Here is a 16,075-nt window from a genome sequence, read left to right as displayed (position 1 = left end):
AACGTTCAAATTCTGGCTTCAAGCTCATGTTTGTACTCTCGATTAATAATTTCAGTAATATATTTCATGACTCTGGCAGTATAAATGTGACAGTTGTCACAGGGTGGTGTTGGCCTTCAAAATGTTGTAACTAAACGCTGTGAGGAGGTGAGCAATAGAAATAAGATTCCATTCTTTTCATCTGAGTTATTAAAGTAAATTGTCTTCAAATTAAAGACAAATAAAGAAAATCAAGAGAATTATTAGTGCAACAGTTTTCCAACTCTTAACAACAGGGGTGTCAAAACCAGCCGCCAAACCACCAAACAAATTGTAAAAACTTCAAAGAAAACATTGATTTAAGCAAAAGAAATACAAAAAATCTTAAGAGTAGTGGCTCGGTCTCTGTGTGTGTGTGTGTGAGCACGTTCTATCAAAAACACCACTTGGTTTTATATATTATATTTATTTATTTATTTTCATGTATTCATGGGGGGGGTCAAATCATGTAACTTGAGCCAGAAATGGGTTTTAGCAGATTTGCTCTTCAGGCAACTAAAAACTTTTAAATTAACCATTCAAGTCATGAGAGGAAGGTTAAGTCAATATTATATTAATCTTTCCTACAATTATTTAATTCGTGTTTTTTGACATCATGTTACTGGAGACAAATTTGAGTCACTATTTTAATAAGTTTAGGATGACGAGTTTAAGCAAAATTTTGTCATAAACAAGTTTACAGTGTGAATAACTCTTCCTTTAAAAGACAATAAGACAAACTGCTGATAATGTGACACAAACATACAGTATATGTACTGTACATAATGCTGCGGTGAATCATTAGAGATGTAATGTAACCTCCACACCAGCAGGTGGCGGCGCGGAGCGGGCGGCGTCCTGTAAAGTCACACAAACAGGAAAGTGAGGAAACAGACGAAGAAGAAGCCGCTCACACGTGTTTCCAACATGTCCGCTCACCGTGTTGTTTTGGGTTAAAACCGTCCGGGGAAACTAGTTTACCGTCGTTTAGTTACAAACACAAGCCGTTACTTTGCTCCGGGCTCCGGGCGAGGCGGCGTTTACAGCGCGAGGATGGCTCAGAGGAAGAAGAAGCTGATGAAGAAGAAGAGGCACACGGAGGCGGACTCCGACTCCGACTTCGAGCTCGCTGCTCAAATCAAAGACGATGACTGTGTAAGAACATCAGTTTCTCTTAACGGGGTATAAATACATCAGGATTCAGTGTTGAGAGTAGTCAGATTACTTATACGACAGCCTTTTACCACGCAGGTACACCAGGTGGGGGTATAGCTCAGTGGTAGAGCATTTGACTGCAGATCAAGAGGTCCCCGGTTCAAATCCGGATGCCCCCTTGTTTTAACATTTCTTTATGAGAGTAACAGTAACTATGATGACAGTAACTAGTAACTGTTGTGGTTTAATGTTCATATCGAAGCTGTGACTTTCTGATTTTACTGAAACAAACTAAACAGATCGTCTTTGATGTCGAAATATATATATATATATATATATATGTATGAAGTAATCATTTAAAGTCAATATAATATATATCAGCTAATGTTACATTGCATTATTACTGCAGGTTCCTATGCCTCTCCATATGCTGTAACAATATATATATATAAAAGCACTATATATATATATATATATATCTCTGACATCCCGTATTATTGTTCTGTTATGTACCTCAGCTCCAAAAATGTGAAATTTTGAAATAATATGTTATATTCTTTATATATACATCTTTTAATGTCATGCAAGTCAACAATACTGTATATCAGAAGTTTTTCCTATTTCTTTTACCAGATCCCTTCAGTATCATAGTTTATATATTATGACTGTAGAAATAACTTTCCACTGATATTTGATCTGTTTGTTGAGAAGTATGATAATAAAACTAATCAACTTTATAATGATGTGAAAATCCTGGAGATGAGTACACAATGTAGTATTTAGTAGTCTCCAATGGAGTATTTAGTAGTCTCCAATGGAGTATTTAGTAGTCTCCAATGGAGTATTTAGTAGTACACAATGGAGTATTTAGTAGTACACAATGCACCGTTTAAGGTCTATTTTTTTCATTTCTTTTGCTCCATTCATTTATTTATATTTTAGCAGCTCTGAAAGGAATCCTAGAGGAAACACTGAATCTGTACATGTAACTATGGTACTACCCTGATCACTGTATATATATATATATATATATATATATATATATATACGTGAGTACCAACATCCGTCCCCGTGTCCTCTGGTGTTTCCAGCCGGGCAGGAAGCTGCCTCGGTTCCCTGCAGCCTCAGACGGCCTGTCCGACGTGGAGCCGGACACCCGGGAGCTGGTCCGAGCTCAGAACAAGAAGAAGAAGAAGTCCGGAGGGTTTCAGTCGATGGGTGAGTCCAGCTTCAGTGATCTGTGGGGAGAAAATCCAAATTACAGCTTCAGTGATCTGTGGGGAGAAAATCCAAATTACAGCTTAGATGATCAAATGTTCTTCTTTTGTTTTGAGCAGAAATCCAGAACCAGTCTTTGTTTTTATTATGAGATTAAACCTTTTTATTTTTATTACTCATGTAAACGTTGACTTACAGAGAAAAGACAGAATAGTTGTTTATTGAAGAAAGAAGGAAACGAAACACAGAATAAAGTCTCCGTCTCTGAAGATCGGGACGTTAAACCTGAGGACCAGAAGTGGTTTAACCCTTTGTGACCCGGCTGCCTGCTGCTGTGCTTCCAGGTCTCAGTTACCCTGTTTACAAAGGCGTCATGAAGAAGGGCTACAAAGTCCCTACACCCATCCAGAGAAAGGTCCGTCTCACTGTCCTCTGCATCCTGTCCTCTGCATCCTGTCCTCTGCATCCTGTCCTCTGCATCCTGTCCTCTGTATCCTGTCCTCTGTATCCTGTCCTCTTCATCCTGTCCTCTGCATCCTGTCCTCTGTATCCTGTCCTCTTCATCCTGTCCTCTGCATCCTGTCCTCTACATCCTGTCCTCTGCATCCTGTCTTCTGTATCCTGTCCTCTTCATCCTGTCCTCTGCATCCTGTCCTCTGTATCCTGTCCTCTTCATCCTGTCCTCAAACCTTCGGATCAACGGGAGAGTCTTCGGGCCGTTGAAGAAAAAATAAATAAATAAAAAATCTGAAGTTTAAAAAAAAAAGAAAAAAAAAACCAAAAACCTCCCTCACTTTAAAAAAAAAGTAGAAAATCAAGGTCGAGATTTATTGTTTCTGTTAAATACAACCTGGAGGCAAATTGAGGGATGGACAGACGTCTCTAGTTTGGATAAAAAAAATTAAAATGGGAGAAAAAGAAAAGTAGAAAAAAACTTTTTCTCTGTAAAAAAAACTGTTGATTTTCGACTTTTTCTGAAGTTTTGAACTTCTTCTTCTTCTTCTTCTTCTTCTTCTTCTTCTTCTTCTTCTTCTTCTTCTTCTTCTTCTTCTTCTTCTTCTTCTTCTTCTTCTTCTTCTTCTTCTTCTTCCTCTTCTTCCTCTTCTTCTTCTTCTTCCTCTTCCTCTTCCTCCTCCTCCTCCCCCTTCTTCTTCTTCTTCTTCTTCTTCTTCTTCCTCTTCTTCTTCTTCTTCCTCTTCCTCTTCCTCCTCCTCCTCCCCCTTCTTCTTCTTCTTCTTCTTCTTCTTCTTCTTCTTCCCAAACACTCTATAGTGTCCCTCCCATTATGACTGTCCCTCCTGCCTCCGTCTCTCCTCCATGTCAGACCGTCCCCGTGATCCTGGACGGGAAGGACGTGGTGGCCATGGCTCGGACCGGCAGCGGCAAGACGGCCGCCTTCCTCGTGCCCATGTTCGAGAAGCTGAAGGCCCCCCAGGCCAAGATGGGGGCCCGGGCCCTGATCCTGACCCCCACCAGAGAGCTGGCCCTGCAGACCATGAAGTTCACTAAAGAGGTCAGTCCAACAGATGGAGGACACACTGGAAGGACGTTCTTCACCAATGTGGTTCTCCTGAGTGAATAAAGGCTGAAAGAAAAAACAAGGTCTCATGTTCCAGTTGTTGTTTGGTTCTGCAGCTCGGAAGATTCACCGGCCTGAAGACGGCCCTGATCCTCGGTGGAGACAGGTGTGTGTGTGTGTGTGTGTGTGTGTGTGTGTGTGTGTGTGTGTGTGTGTGTGTGTGTGTGTGTGTGTGTGTGTGTGTGTGTGTGTGTGTGTGTGTGTGTGTGTGTGTGTGTGTGTGTGTGTGTGTGTGTGTGTGTGTGTGTGTGTGTGTGTGTGTGTGTGTGTGTGTGTGTGTGTGTGTGTGTGTGTGTGTGTGTGTGTGTGTGTGTGTGTGTGTGTGTGTGTGTGTCTCTAAACTCTTCTCTGTCCTGCAGGATGGACGATCAGTTCGCTGCTCTTCATGAAAACCCTGACATGTGAGTGTTTTTTCTAGTTCAGGATATAAAAGTGAACTCAGTATTATTTGACTCTTTACAGTTTTACAGTAAATTACTACGTTTCATCTCTCTTGACTGATTCGTTCAGTCTGAACTCTGAAAACACGTTAACGGACTTCTGCAGATTTTAACATTCATGTTTTCACAAGTTCACCCTCCTGTTGTTGCTTTAATGTTAAATACCTTCTGTTAGTTCAGGGCCAAAGTTCACCTTGACTTTTTCTGTGGTGGTGCAGAGTACACGTGATACATTGTTCACATAATTACTTCGGAAAATTACTACAATCTCAACATAAAGCCAAGTACAACGAGACGTTTTCTAAACATTTCACTGTATTTTGAATCAGTAGCTTCCATTAAAATCGGCTTTATATTGAGATTGTAGTAATTTTCCATAGTAATTATTTGGTTTATGTAAAAGCATTAATATGTTTATCACATTTACTTGGAGCCACAACAAAACAAAGTTTAAATAAGAAGTGATTCTATCAGCGGTTCCTTCCAGATAGAATCAAACATGAACTAAAGTGTTTTATGAGGTCTGGACAGTGAGGACTCCCGTCGGACCATAAAGCAGAGGAACTGAGCTTTTATCCAGGGTCCAACACATCACTACCCTCCCAGAACTTCTCAGTACATCACAAACATGTAAAGTTATATTGAGAAGCTGTTTGATATGAAAACAGATTCTAGTTTGGACGAAGGGGCAGAAACATTCAAGCAACACATTTTCAGGGTAATTCTACCGTCGTGAAATCAAAATAAACTCCAGTTCTTTGATTTAGTGCAAAAAAATGACACTTTCTTTAATAGTGCCCCCTAGTGGACAAATAAAATTCTTTATTCAAGCGTTTTGTCATATTTTCATGATTTGTTTAGTAGAGATATTAGACCCTCTTTGGGCCGGTTCTGTTTAATCCCCCTGATATAAATGTATTCATACCTGCTGTTCTTCCTCCAGAATCATCGGTACCCCGGGGCGCCTCATGCACGTGGTGAAGGAGATGGACCTGAAGCTGCACGCTGTGGAGTATGTGGTTTTCGACGAGGCTGACAGGTGAGGGAAATCGACCACGTGGATCCGTCCGCTTCACGTTTCCTGTTTTAACACCCCGGACCGGCCGGACGGCGTCTTCCTGCTCTCAGGCTGTTTGAAATGGGTTTCGCCGAGCAGCTCCAGGAGATCATCCGGCGGCTTCCAGACACCCGGCAGACGCTGCTGTTCTCGGCCACGCTGCCCAAGCTGCTGGTGGAGTTCGCCCGAGCTGGTGAGGAAACGGCCGACATCCTCCCAATGGATTTAATGAATCTGTTTATCTCATAACAATGTTGGTGTTCTCCCATCGTTCATGGTTATAGTGGACCCTTCGTCCGTAGTTTAATTACAAAAACATAAAAAAAAAAAAAAAAAGCAGCACCAACTAGTGGCCCAACATGTGAACTACAATCTTGGCATAATCTTGCCGTGTTTTTTCACTTGAAACGTGTAAACGGGACCTGAACAGACGTGACTTGCAGGTCTGACCGAGCCGGTGCTGATTCGCCTGGATGTGGACTCTAAACTCAGCGAGCTGATTAAGGTAAAGGAGGACGAACAGAACCCAGAAAATCAAGCAAAAAGACTCGGACACTGAACTCAACACTGCTCTAGTAAACATGCAAGATAGAAATATAGACATATGTAATAGTGATTAAACTTTTGCACATTTGAGCGCGTGATGCACGTTTAGAACTCTTTATATTTTAACTGTAATTTTCCTGGTCTTTGTTGCGCCAGCTGTCCTTCTTCTACCTGCGGATGGACGATAAGCCGGCGCTGCTGCTGCACCTGCTGAGGAACGTGGTGAAGCCTCAGGAGCAGACGGTCGTCTTCACCGCCACCAAGCACCATGTGGAATATCTGAAAGAGGTGAGGAGGAGACCAGGACCAAACTGTCATGTTGGATGAGAGACGGAGGAACCATAGAAGAAGTAACACTGAAGAAGAACCTCCAAGAGATGACTGTAGAACCTTCAAGAAGTAACTAAGAACTTTCAAAAAGTAACTGTAGGAACCTTCAAGAAGTAACTAAGAACTTTCAAAAAGTAACTGTAGGAACCTTGAAGAAGAAACTAAGAATAAGTACCCACCAGCTGTATTTGTATGTCTTTGAGTCTTGCTCCGGATGTGATTGTTGTTTTGTTTGTTTGTTGTTGTGCTGAGCAGCTGCTGGTGTCAGAAGGCGTGGAGTGTTCCTACATCTACAGCGCCCTGGACCAGACGGCCAGGAAGATCAACATCGGGAAGTTTGTGCACCGGAAGGCCATGGTGCTGATTGTGACCGACGTGGCTGCTCGTGGTATAGACATCCCCCTGCTGGACAACGTCATCAACTACAACTTCCCCTCCAAAGCCAAGCTCTTCCTGCACAGAGTCGGTCAGTAGTTTGGTTTCAAATGCAGGATTTACTCTCCCAGTGAGCAGAAGTGTCAGAGATGATGACCTGGCTGCTCCTCCCTCTCAGGTCGTGTGGGCCGAGCCGGTCGCAGCGGCGCCACCTACAGCATGGTCTGTCCAGACGAGATACCCTTCGTGTACGACATGCACCTCTTCCTGGGAAGGCCCCTTCAGCTTGCAGCACCAGGACACACACAAGGTAGGTGAAGAACTGATGGGATAACAAGAAAGATACTGGTTCAGTTACACATCAGAAATCCTCATAAGCCTCACAAGTCCCACATCGCCATAGCAACAGGTCCTGCAAGGAGAGAGCACCGACTGTCAGGAGGGAGTTAATAACACGGTGGATATGAATGCATGAAGAGAGAGAGGAGTACTTTGAATGAGATGGCTCGGCTTTCCATTGTGACCAGAACCAAACCAAACTGTCAAGTAGAACAGCTGGAGCATCCTGAACTGTACTGGAAGAACTCACGAGAAGTACTTTAGGAACCTTCAATAAGTAACTAGGAGCCTTCAATAAGTTACTTTATAGGGCCAGACCCATATGGATTTTCTAGCAACTGTAAAAGTAACTGTAGGAACCATCAAAAAGTTACTTTAGGAACGGTCTAAAAGTAACTGGAGGACCAGTGGCGGCTGGTGGTAAATTTCTTAGGTGAGGTTCTTCGTTATTATTCGATTTCAGCCAATGACAACTTCATTTAAATACAGTGATCCGGCGCCCTCTATTGGCCAGTCGCCACTGTGGAGGTCCCATCTGAAGGTAGCTTAAAGAACTGTCTCTAAGCCACCTTAGGAACCATCTAAAAGCGATTTTAGGAACCATCTAAACATGATTTTAGGAACCATCTCCAAGCGACTGCGGTCAGGATGAAGGCTGACGTTGTGTCTTCCTGCTCCAGAGTCAGACGGAGTGTTCGGCCGAGTTCCTCAGAGTATCCTGGACGATGAAGCTGCTCACCTGATCATGGCTCACGAGAACTCCCTGGACCTGCAGAACATGCAGCGCGTCTCGGAGAACGCCTACAAGCAGTACCTGAAGTCCCGGCCCAGCCCGTCGTCAGAGTCCATCAGACGGGTGAAGAGCCTGGACGTGTCCAACATGGCCGTTCACCCCGTTCTAGGTCAGCTCCAATGAGGAGACTTGGAGTGATGTCAACTTTGTGCATGAGGTGGCAGTAGTGAGTCGGTGTACGTCTCAAAAGATTTAACGAGATCATTCTGGATTTCAGGTTCGGGTTTGGAGAAGATGGAACTGGACCGTCTTCAAATCGTCGACGCCATTAAAGGCTTCAAGTCCAAATCTGTGAGTTCCACGTAGAGAAATGGTTGTTTTGCTGCCGTGTGATGCCAACACGTGATGAAACCGTGACGGTGACCCCCCCCCCCCCCCCCCCCACACACACCCTCCCATCCCACCCCACCCTCCCATCCCACCCCACCCTCCCACTCCACCCTCCCATCCCACCCCCCCCCCCCCACCCTTCAGACCATCTTTGAAATCAACTCCAGCAGTAAGACTCCGGCCAGCGAGGTGATGCGAGCCAAGCGGTCTAAGGACACGCGCCTCGTGGACAAATTCAACCAACAGAAGGACAAGATGTCCGCAGAGGACCGGCCTCCGCTGACCCTCCGTCCAACCGCCACGACGGAGCAGCAGGACGAGGAAGAGGAGGATTTACAGGTAATAAAAACCGATTACAAACATTCCAACGATTCAAACTGCCAGCTGATCGTTCACACAGAAACAACACCACTAAATCACTGCTGGCGAATTCACTGTGAACGGATTCACTCAGATAAATGTTCCAGTGATTCTCAGTGTCGCTAACTTTAGTTTATAGATAGAATCTCATTGACATGATACTTTTCTTTACAATAAAATCAGTAGAGTGAAATCGAAATGTTAAAATGCGAAAAGCTTCTTAAATATTGACTTTCAGGAAATTTTAAGTTACAACGTATTTTAAGTAACTGCTTTCAAATCCTGATATTATTAATATTATTTTTGTTATTTTTATTATTATTGTTAATAATGTAATCTGAATCTTAGTCTCATAAAAGTCGGTTTTAAATAGTGATCAATAATAAGTTCACAATGATAAAACATTTCTCAAGTGATCCTGATTCCTTAAAATATCCTGAAACGAAGCTGCTACTTTATTGATACTTTATTACTATTACTGCTACTTTATTGATACTTTATTACTATTACTGCTACTTTATTGATACTTTATTACTATTACTGGTACTCTTTGATATTTTTTAATGATTACTACAATTTATTTTAACTGTACTTGAGAGTGACCAGTACTAACAATCCAACTTGGTACTTTTATTTTGACAGTCACTGTAATAACAATCCATCTTGATCTTTTATTTTGACAGTCACCATCATGCCAATCCAACTTGGTACTTTTATTTTGACAGTCACTGTAATAACAATCCAACTTGCTGGTCTGTCCACTAGAATGTCCGTGTTCTCCTGCTGTGGTGTGTGTGTGTGTGTGTGTGTGTGTGTGTGTGTGTGTGTGTGTGTGTGTGTGTGTGTGTGAGAACCAGGGGTCTTCAGTTGGGGTCCTGCAGGGTTTTGGTCTCTCCCAGTTGCAACACACCTGAAGGCTCCTTAGTGGGTTTTGTACCAGCCTGATGGTACCGTCAGTGGATTGAGGTGTGCTGAAGCTTGGAGAGCTAAGGCGTGCTGGACTTCGGCCCTCGGGGTCTGGAATTGAAGACCGCTGCTTTAGATGGTTGTGGTCTAAACAGCGTCTCATAATGTTTCTCTTTAGACTAAAAGTTTCCTTCATGTAGTTCTCCTTGTCTCCACCAGGGGGTGTTCTCACAGGTGATGGGTGTTAAAAGAAAAGGTCTGCATGACTACGATGGAGAATATCAGAAGAACAAAAGAAGTAAGAAAAGCAGAGCGGCTGGTAAAGACGAGGAGTTTTACATCCCCTACAGACCCAAAGACTTCAACTCTGAGAGAGGGTGAGTTCTGAAACTTGACTTTACTCTGTGGGGACGTGACGGGAAGTCTTCACGCCGTGGCGGTGTGTCGCTCTGCGTCCTCAGGCTGAGTCTGGGAGGGGAGGGCACGGCGTTTGAACAGCAGGCCTCCTCGGCCGTCCTCGACCTGATGGGAGACGAAGGCGATCGGCTCAACCAGCACAAGACAATGATGAAATGGTGAGAAAAGGTTTCTCCTCTCTGACTTCACATGATTCCACGTAGCTTGGTTCACCTTTTAAATTGTTATTTTCTCCAGGGATCGAAAAAAGAAGCGTTTCGTGAGAGAAACTGGAAAGGAGGACCAGAAGAACAAGATCAGGACGGAGAGCGGGCAGGTCATCAGCGCCAAGAGCAAAAGGAAGAACTTGTATCCTTCAACTCGTCTGCAAACAGAAATGACCCCCATCAGGGTTTAAACCCAACCCCCGAGGGAATTAACAGTGCTGTTCCTGCTCTGTCCACTAGGAGGCGCAGTACCTCAAGAGGAGTAGAGGTCCAGAGTTGTAATAATAATAATAATAAGTTCATAATGGCCGGATAATGTAACAAAATGTTATTTTCTTTTGTAATAACAAATCATATGAAGAGAAAACTGTTGCTTTATCTTAATTGAAGGTAAAAATAAACCAAAACACTTAGTTAGTATTAGTATTAGTTTAGTATTTAATAGTAATTTCTTTCATAACTTTTCTTCCACCTTTACTTGAAAAAGTTAGAAAATGCATCACTTTCCTGACAATACCAGTTCCATCCTAAAAGCTGCAGAAATGCTGCACACTGGGAAACTTTTTATTTTATTTTTTACTCTGATTGTAAAAAACTATCGAGAGCAGCTTTGTTTTCACTTCATAAACACATGAAGTCACGTTGAGCCCTCCTTCTGCACTGCTGTTCACTTAATGACGCTTCAGTTATGAGGAGTGGAAGAAGAAGTATAAGATCGACGATGGAGGATCTGATGGAGAGACTGGAGGAGGAGGAGGAGGAGGAGGAAGAGGAGGAGGAAGGAGACCAGGAGGTGAGACTACAACTCCTAAAACTCAGTGTGAAGTATTTCAGTAGGATTACTTTCTTTTAACCTTGGTATTTGTGTCCCGCTGGAAGGATTCCTCACAGATGCTTTAGTTTGAGTTGCTCTAGTTCTTCCTGCGGTTTTATTCTTTTGGCCTCGTCTTTCTAAAAAGTTTCAATCTTGTCAGATGAAGAGAATTTGAGCGATTCTGCAGTTTGTCAGACGTTTGTAGACGATGGTGGGAAACCCTCTGCCCGCTGGTGAAACTTCTTCTGCTAAACAGTTTAGGGGGACAATTCTCCATGTGGACATCAAAACGACTCCGGGCGTGGCGGGTATGATCATCTGTGTACGAGGGTCTCATCGCCCCCCCCCCCCCCCCCCTCCCGCAGGTCGCGGCCGTCGAGGTCCGAGCGCTGCCGCGCCGCCGCAGACGGCGAGCGGAAGCAGGGTTCGCTCGGAGCTGAAGAGCAGCCAGCAGATCCTGAAGTCGCGCAAGAAGCAGCGGAAGCAGCAGTTCGTTCAGGGCGGCGGGATGAAGAAGCTCCGCGCCAAGAACAAGCAGTACGCCGGCGACGTCAAGAGGTCGGGATTCGGACGCGGCGGCCAGAAGAAGGGCAAGATGAGGAAGAAACTGTGAGGCGCCGCCGGCCGGAGACACGGACAGACGGAGGACGTGGTTCTGGTCCCTTTGTCCCAAAACTGACGACCGAACTGGACTTTTGTCTTCGTGTTTGTTTGAGAGAAAACACGTCAATCAAAGTGTGTTTGAGTACTAAAGTATTTGTTTATTCAGATTATCAGGTGGTAATGAAATACAGACGTTAATACGGAAACTTTCTGTGTCTTTATTTGCAGTTGAGGGAGTTTAGAGGTCTGGAGCCACATGCGGCTCTTCAGCCCTTCTGTGGCGGCTCCCGGAGCATTCAGACGATTACACCTAAAATAACATCTTATCTTTTTAACTGTTTTAGCTGATTTACAGTTTCAAAGACGCTCCGAACTCCCGGATGAAAAGGGCTTTAAAAACTAGCTAACTGGGGAAAAATAGGAAAACAGCTTTAAAACAAATGATAATGAGGAATTACTGAAATGAATTTAAGGTTAAATATAAAGCAACGGCAAAACGGTTAAAAAGCTCAAACGTCAAAATTAGAAAAGAGAAAAAGCTAAAAAAGGAAAGTGAAACAGAAAAAACTAGAAAAGTTTCAGTTGCAAGATAAACTTCATGAACGTAAATCAAAACTCCACCGAACCTTTTTAAGTCTAATTTTAAAGTTAATCGTGTTTTGTGGCGCCGCTTAAATTTGATTTGGTGGAAAGTGACACGCGGCTCTGGTGGTTCTAAAGTTCTAAAGATCAGATCCCTGATGCAGACCAGGAACATGCAAACTCCACAGGAAGTGCGTCCTTCCATCACCCTGCTCTTTAACAGGAAACACGTCCTGGTTGGATCACATCGTCTGATAAAAAACAGATTTTCCTAATCAGGTCACATTTTGTAATAATCGTACATGTTGGACTAGTTATGGTCTAAATGTTGGTGTCGTGGCTAACCACCGTACCGCCATGAAAGATTCTGTTCACGCGACGATCTTTCAAGTGAAAACGCGTCAGTTTGGGTTTTTCTGTGTTTTCATTCCAGGAAATGTTTTGAAAACGATGTAGTTTTCATGTTGGGCCACTAGTGGGTGCTGTTGTTGGCGCCAGGCGTTTATGTCCAAACAGAAACTTACAACGCAACAAAAGTTTTCTGTTTTCACTTAAACGTTGTTGGTTCTCAGAGGATTCTGATGACAGTCCTCTGGATTCTACAGAACCCCGTTCTGGTGGCGGACGCCACCGCTCACAGATGAGAAGCATCACTTCTGATGTCTTCTTCTCTTTCTTCTCTCCGGCAGCATTTCAAATGATTGTGTAATTTATTTCCTGCAGAAGATGCGGTGGTCAATCACCCAGCGAAGGATAATTCTGTCCTTTCTCCCGCTGCTCTGGAGGTGCAGAACATGAGCGCAGCAGCTGGGCGGCGAGCCCGGGCGCCGTCCATCTGGACCTGGTTACCCCGAGCTGTTGTTCCACGATACGCCGACGTGCTATCATAAGTGATCGGTAGGTTGAGTTACGGCTTCATCGCGGTTCCACCGCACCTTCTGTCGCGGGTTTTCTCATGGTCCGACTAAAAAGTTATAGAAGATACAGAAAGAACCGCCGGCTAGATTACCCGGTTCCCCTCCGTTGAGGTTCCGGGGATCGAGGAACGGGTCTGTGAGGAGCTGCAATGGTTGGTGGTGAGGATCGTCACTCTGGACTCTGGACCCTCAATATTGAATTATTTCATCACCATAACCTTCCTGTTGTTGTTTACATTCGCCGCTTTGCTCACTGGTTGATTAGTTAACTGGTTTATTGAAATGACGGCGCGACACAACATGGCGTCTTTAAACAAGGTACAGATCCTCCTCAGGAGCACCAGGAGGTTCACCAGGAGGTCCTCCTCTCAGGTTCACCAGGAGCTCCTCCCCTTAGGAGCAGCAGGAGGTTCACCAGGAGGTTCACCAGGAGGTTCACCAGGAGGTCCTCCTCTCAGGTTCACCAGGAGCTCCTCCCCTTAGGAGCAGCAGGAGGTTCACCAGGAGGTTCACCAGGAGGTCCTCCTCTCAGGAGCAGGAGGAGGTTCACCAGGAGGTTCACCAGGAGCTCCTCCCCTTAGGAGCAGCAGGAGGTTCACCAGGAGGTTCACCAGGAGGTCCTCCTCTCAGGAGCAGGAGGAGGTTCACCAGGAGGTTCACCAGGAGCTGGACGCTGCTGTTCACAATGAGAACGACTCCTCAGGCCACCGGCCGCTTCCATGTTCTTCGCTGGACTCTCTCCGAGTCGTTCATAACTCCGCCTACATTTTTACCGTACTTCCTGTGGTGGGACCGCGAGACAGAGTTGATCCTGGGTGCGCTCTGCTGTACCGTAACCTCCCGCTCCGCAACGTACTGCGGAGGAAGAGCGGGTTCTCCACGTCAACGCTGCGTGTAGGAGGAGGGGGGATTCGGCCCAAACGCTGCCCTGGCGATCATCACCAGAGCGCCGTCACATTAAAACACCAGGATAGAACCGTGCAGCTGGGAACTGGGAGAGCTACCAGGTGGGAATGTCCCACTTCCCAGTTAGCAGCGGTCACGCGGGAAGCAAGATGGCCGCCTCCTGTCGTCGTTGCTGTGGAACCAAGTGGGAACTGAAATGAAGCTCAGGAGGTGAACTTCGCTCTAAACATGAACATTTTGACAGTCACTGTAATAACAATCCAACTTGGTAGTTTTATTTTGACAGTCACTGAAATAACAATCCAACTTGGTAGTTTTATTTTGACAGTCACTGTAATAACAATCCAACTTGGTAGTTTTATTTTGACAGTCACTGTAATAACAATCCAACTTGGTAGTTTTATTTTGACAGTCACTGTAATAACAATCCAACTTGGTAGTTTTATTTTGACAGTCACCGTAATAACAATCCAACTTGATGGTCTTGTCCACTAGAATGTCTGTGTTCTCCCAGTGTTCATGTTTAGAGTTCATTGTGTGTGTGTGTGTGTGTGTGTGTGTGTGTGTGTGTGTGTGTGTGTGTGTGTGTGTGTGTGTGCGCTTTCAGTACTAAAACAAACACCACCACCTAGTGGCCTGGCATGATAACTACACCACTTTCCGCATTTCTGCTGTTTCCGTTTCCTTTTTCACCTGAAGCGTCGGGTAAACGAGGCTTTAGTTTTGTGATTCACCTGCGGAATAATAATCCCACAAAAGAGAATTCCAAGCTGGACTATCATCGGTACAGTCCTCGTCCGGGGACAAAGTGTTCTGCCTGTGAAGGAGGCGACGGTTCAAATCCACAGAAGAGGCTGCTGCTCGTACCGCCTGTCCCCGAACTATCTGCAGTGAAGTGGAGTATGTGGCCTGTGGTATCAGTTAATCCTCAAGAGGAGATACTGAGCTCCAGCCAGGCTTCACCCCCCCGTCCCCCCCGTCCCCCCCGTCCAGTCCCGTCTGTCCTGCCTCTCTCCAGCACGGCAGCGACTCTCCAGCCGTCACCAACGGCAGCTTTATCTCTGTTGTTTAGGGTTCCCAGGACCGACACAGCTTCCACTTGAGATATGCCAAAGGGCCCCGGCCTCGGAATAACGCCGCTCTGAAATGTAGTTCATTTGTTCAGAGGTAGAATTTAACATCCTGGATATTGAAGCAACCGACCAATGATACTTTGCTTCAGTCCCTGACCCTTTGTCTTTAGATTTTAAACCATTTAAAATATAAAAATAATACCAACTTTAAGAAGTCAAACATGCCTAAATAAACCCTCCTCATATATTCAAGTTTACACCAACTAACAGTGAAGTATTTATATATACAGTATATACAGTATATACAGTATATATATATATCGCTACATGTTTAGACTGTAATCATTTTCAGTAGTATTTTTTTTGTTTTTGTCAAAAATATCTAATACAATTTTTCTTTTGTAAAGTTATTCTTATTGAACTTTATAACAAACATTCTATATACAACTTGTTTTTTTGTTTCATTCCAGAAACATTAAACGAGAAGCGTTGGAGCGTTTGAACCAGTGTAGATAGATGGAACCAGCAGGTGGTGGTGGTGCAACTTTACGGATGAACACAAAAGAAGAAGTGTTAAACAACCTGAAACTAGATATACCTTCAACCAGAATATCATTTTTATTTCTCCATCCTTTTCCCCCCATTTGCTAGATATTTATACAAATTCCCACATTTCATTTCAACATATATAATCTATGCCACAACAAAGAAAACCATAACCTGTACATTAAAGGTTGTTGTTCTATTTTACTGGTGGAGATGTGATCAGGCTGCATGTGACCTCTGACACCCTGATCTGAGCAAATCAATAATACTCGAGTACTCCCGTCCTCTGGGGTAAAAAGGACTTATTTGCTGGGGAACCTGTGTGGATGTTTCCCAGAGTAACGTCCTTAATCTCAGAGCGCAATCAAAGTATTTATCTGTGAGCAGATACGTGTTTGATAGCTCGCCGCCCTCGCTCAGGCTCGCCGCCCTCGCTCAGGCTCAGGCTCGCCGCCCTCGCTCAGGCTCAGGCTCGCCGCCCTCGCTCAGGCTCGCCACTGGAGGAAAGACGTGATGACGTCAGCCGGCCTCGCCCCGGCGGCCTCACCCTGTGGGGAAAAGGAAC

At 44.6% G+C, this 16,075-nt stretch overlaps 1 protein-coding gene across 1 annotated transcript; it reads left to right on the top strand.

Moving 5' to 3' along the window:
* Positions 1-902: 902 nt before the first annotated feature.
* On the top strand, positions 903-11,692 carry ddx54 (DEAD (Asp-Glu-Ala-Asp) box polypeptide 54). Its single transcript, XM_080476219.1, has 20 exons — positions 903-1,173; positions 2,265-2,391; positions 2,736-2,806; positions 3,716-3,904; positions 4,027-4,076; positions 4,330-4,371; positions 5,354-5,449; positions 5,539-5,660; positions 5,911-5,972; positions 6,170-6,301; positions 6,599-6,809; positions 6,897-7,028; positions 7,738-7,959; positions 8,068-8,141; positions 8,325-8,519; positions 9,666-9,823; positions 9,908-10,021; positions 10,101-10,211; positions 10,756-10,862; positions 11,249-11,692. Exons 1-20 carry the CDS (start codon positions 1,072-1,074, stop codon positions 11,494-11,496), a joined length of 2,565 nt encoding a protein of 854 aa, XP_080332345.1. The 5' UTR covers positions 903-1,071; the 3' UTR covers positions 11,497-11,692.
* Positions 11,693-16,075: the final 4,383 nt, after the last annotated feature.

The sequence above is a fragment of the Lipophrys pholis genome (assembly GCF_963383615.2).
Source record: "Lipophrys pholis genome assembly, chromosome: 12".
Classification (NCBI taxonomy): domain Eukaryota; kingdom Metazoa; phylum Chordata; class Actinopteri; order Blenniiformes; family Blenniidae; genus Lipophrys; species Lipophrys pholis.
Note: the sequence above shows the minus strand (reverse complement) of the source record. Positions and strands in the feature narration are given on the sequence as shown.

What these genes read in the sequence shown, in the direction of transcription:
- ddx54 (XM_080476219.1), top strand. Translation starts at nt 1,072, where the DNA reads ATGGCTCAGAGGAAGAAGAAGCTGATGAAGAAGAAGAGGCACACGGAG. An exon ending in GCTCTTCCTGCACAGAGTCG is followed by an intron (nt 6,810 to 6,896) that starts GTCAGTAGTTTG and finishes CCTCCCTCTCAG; the next exon opens with GTCGTGTGGGCCGAGCCGGT. An exon ending in AGGAGGAAGGAGACCAGGAG is followed by an intron (nt 10,863 to 11,248) that starts GTGAGACTACAA and finishes CCCCTCCCGCAG; the next exon opens with GTCGCGGCCGTCGAGGTCCG.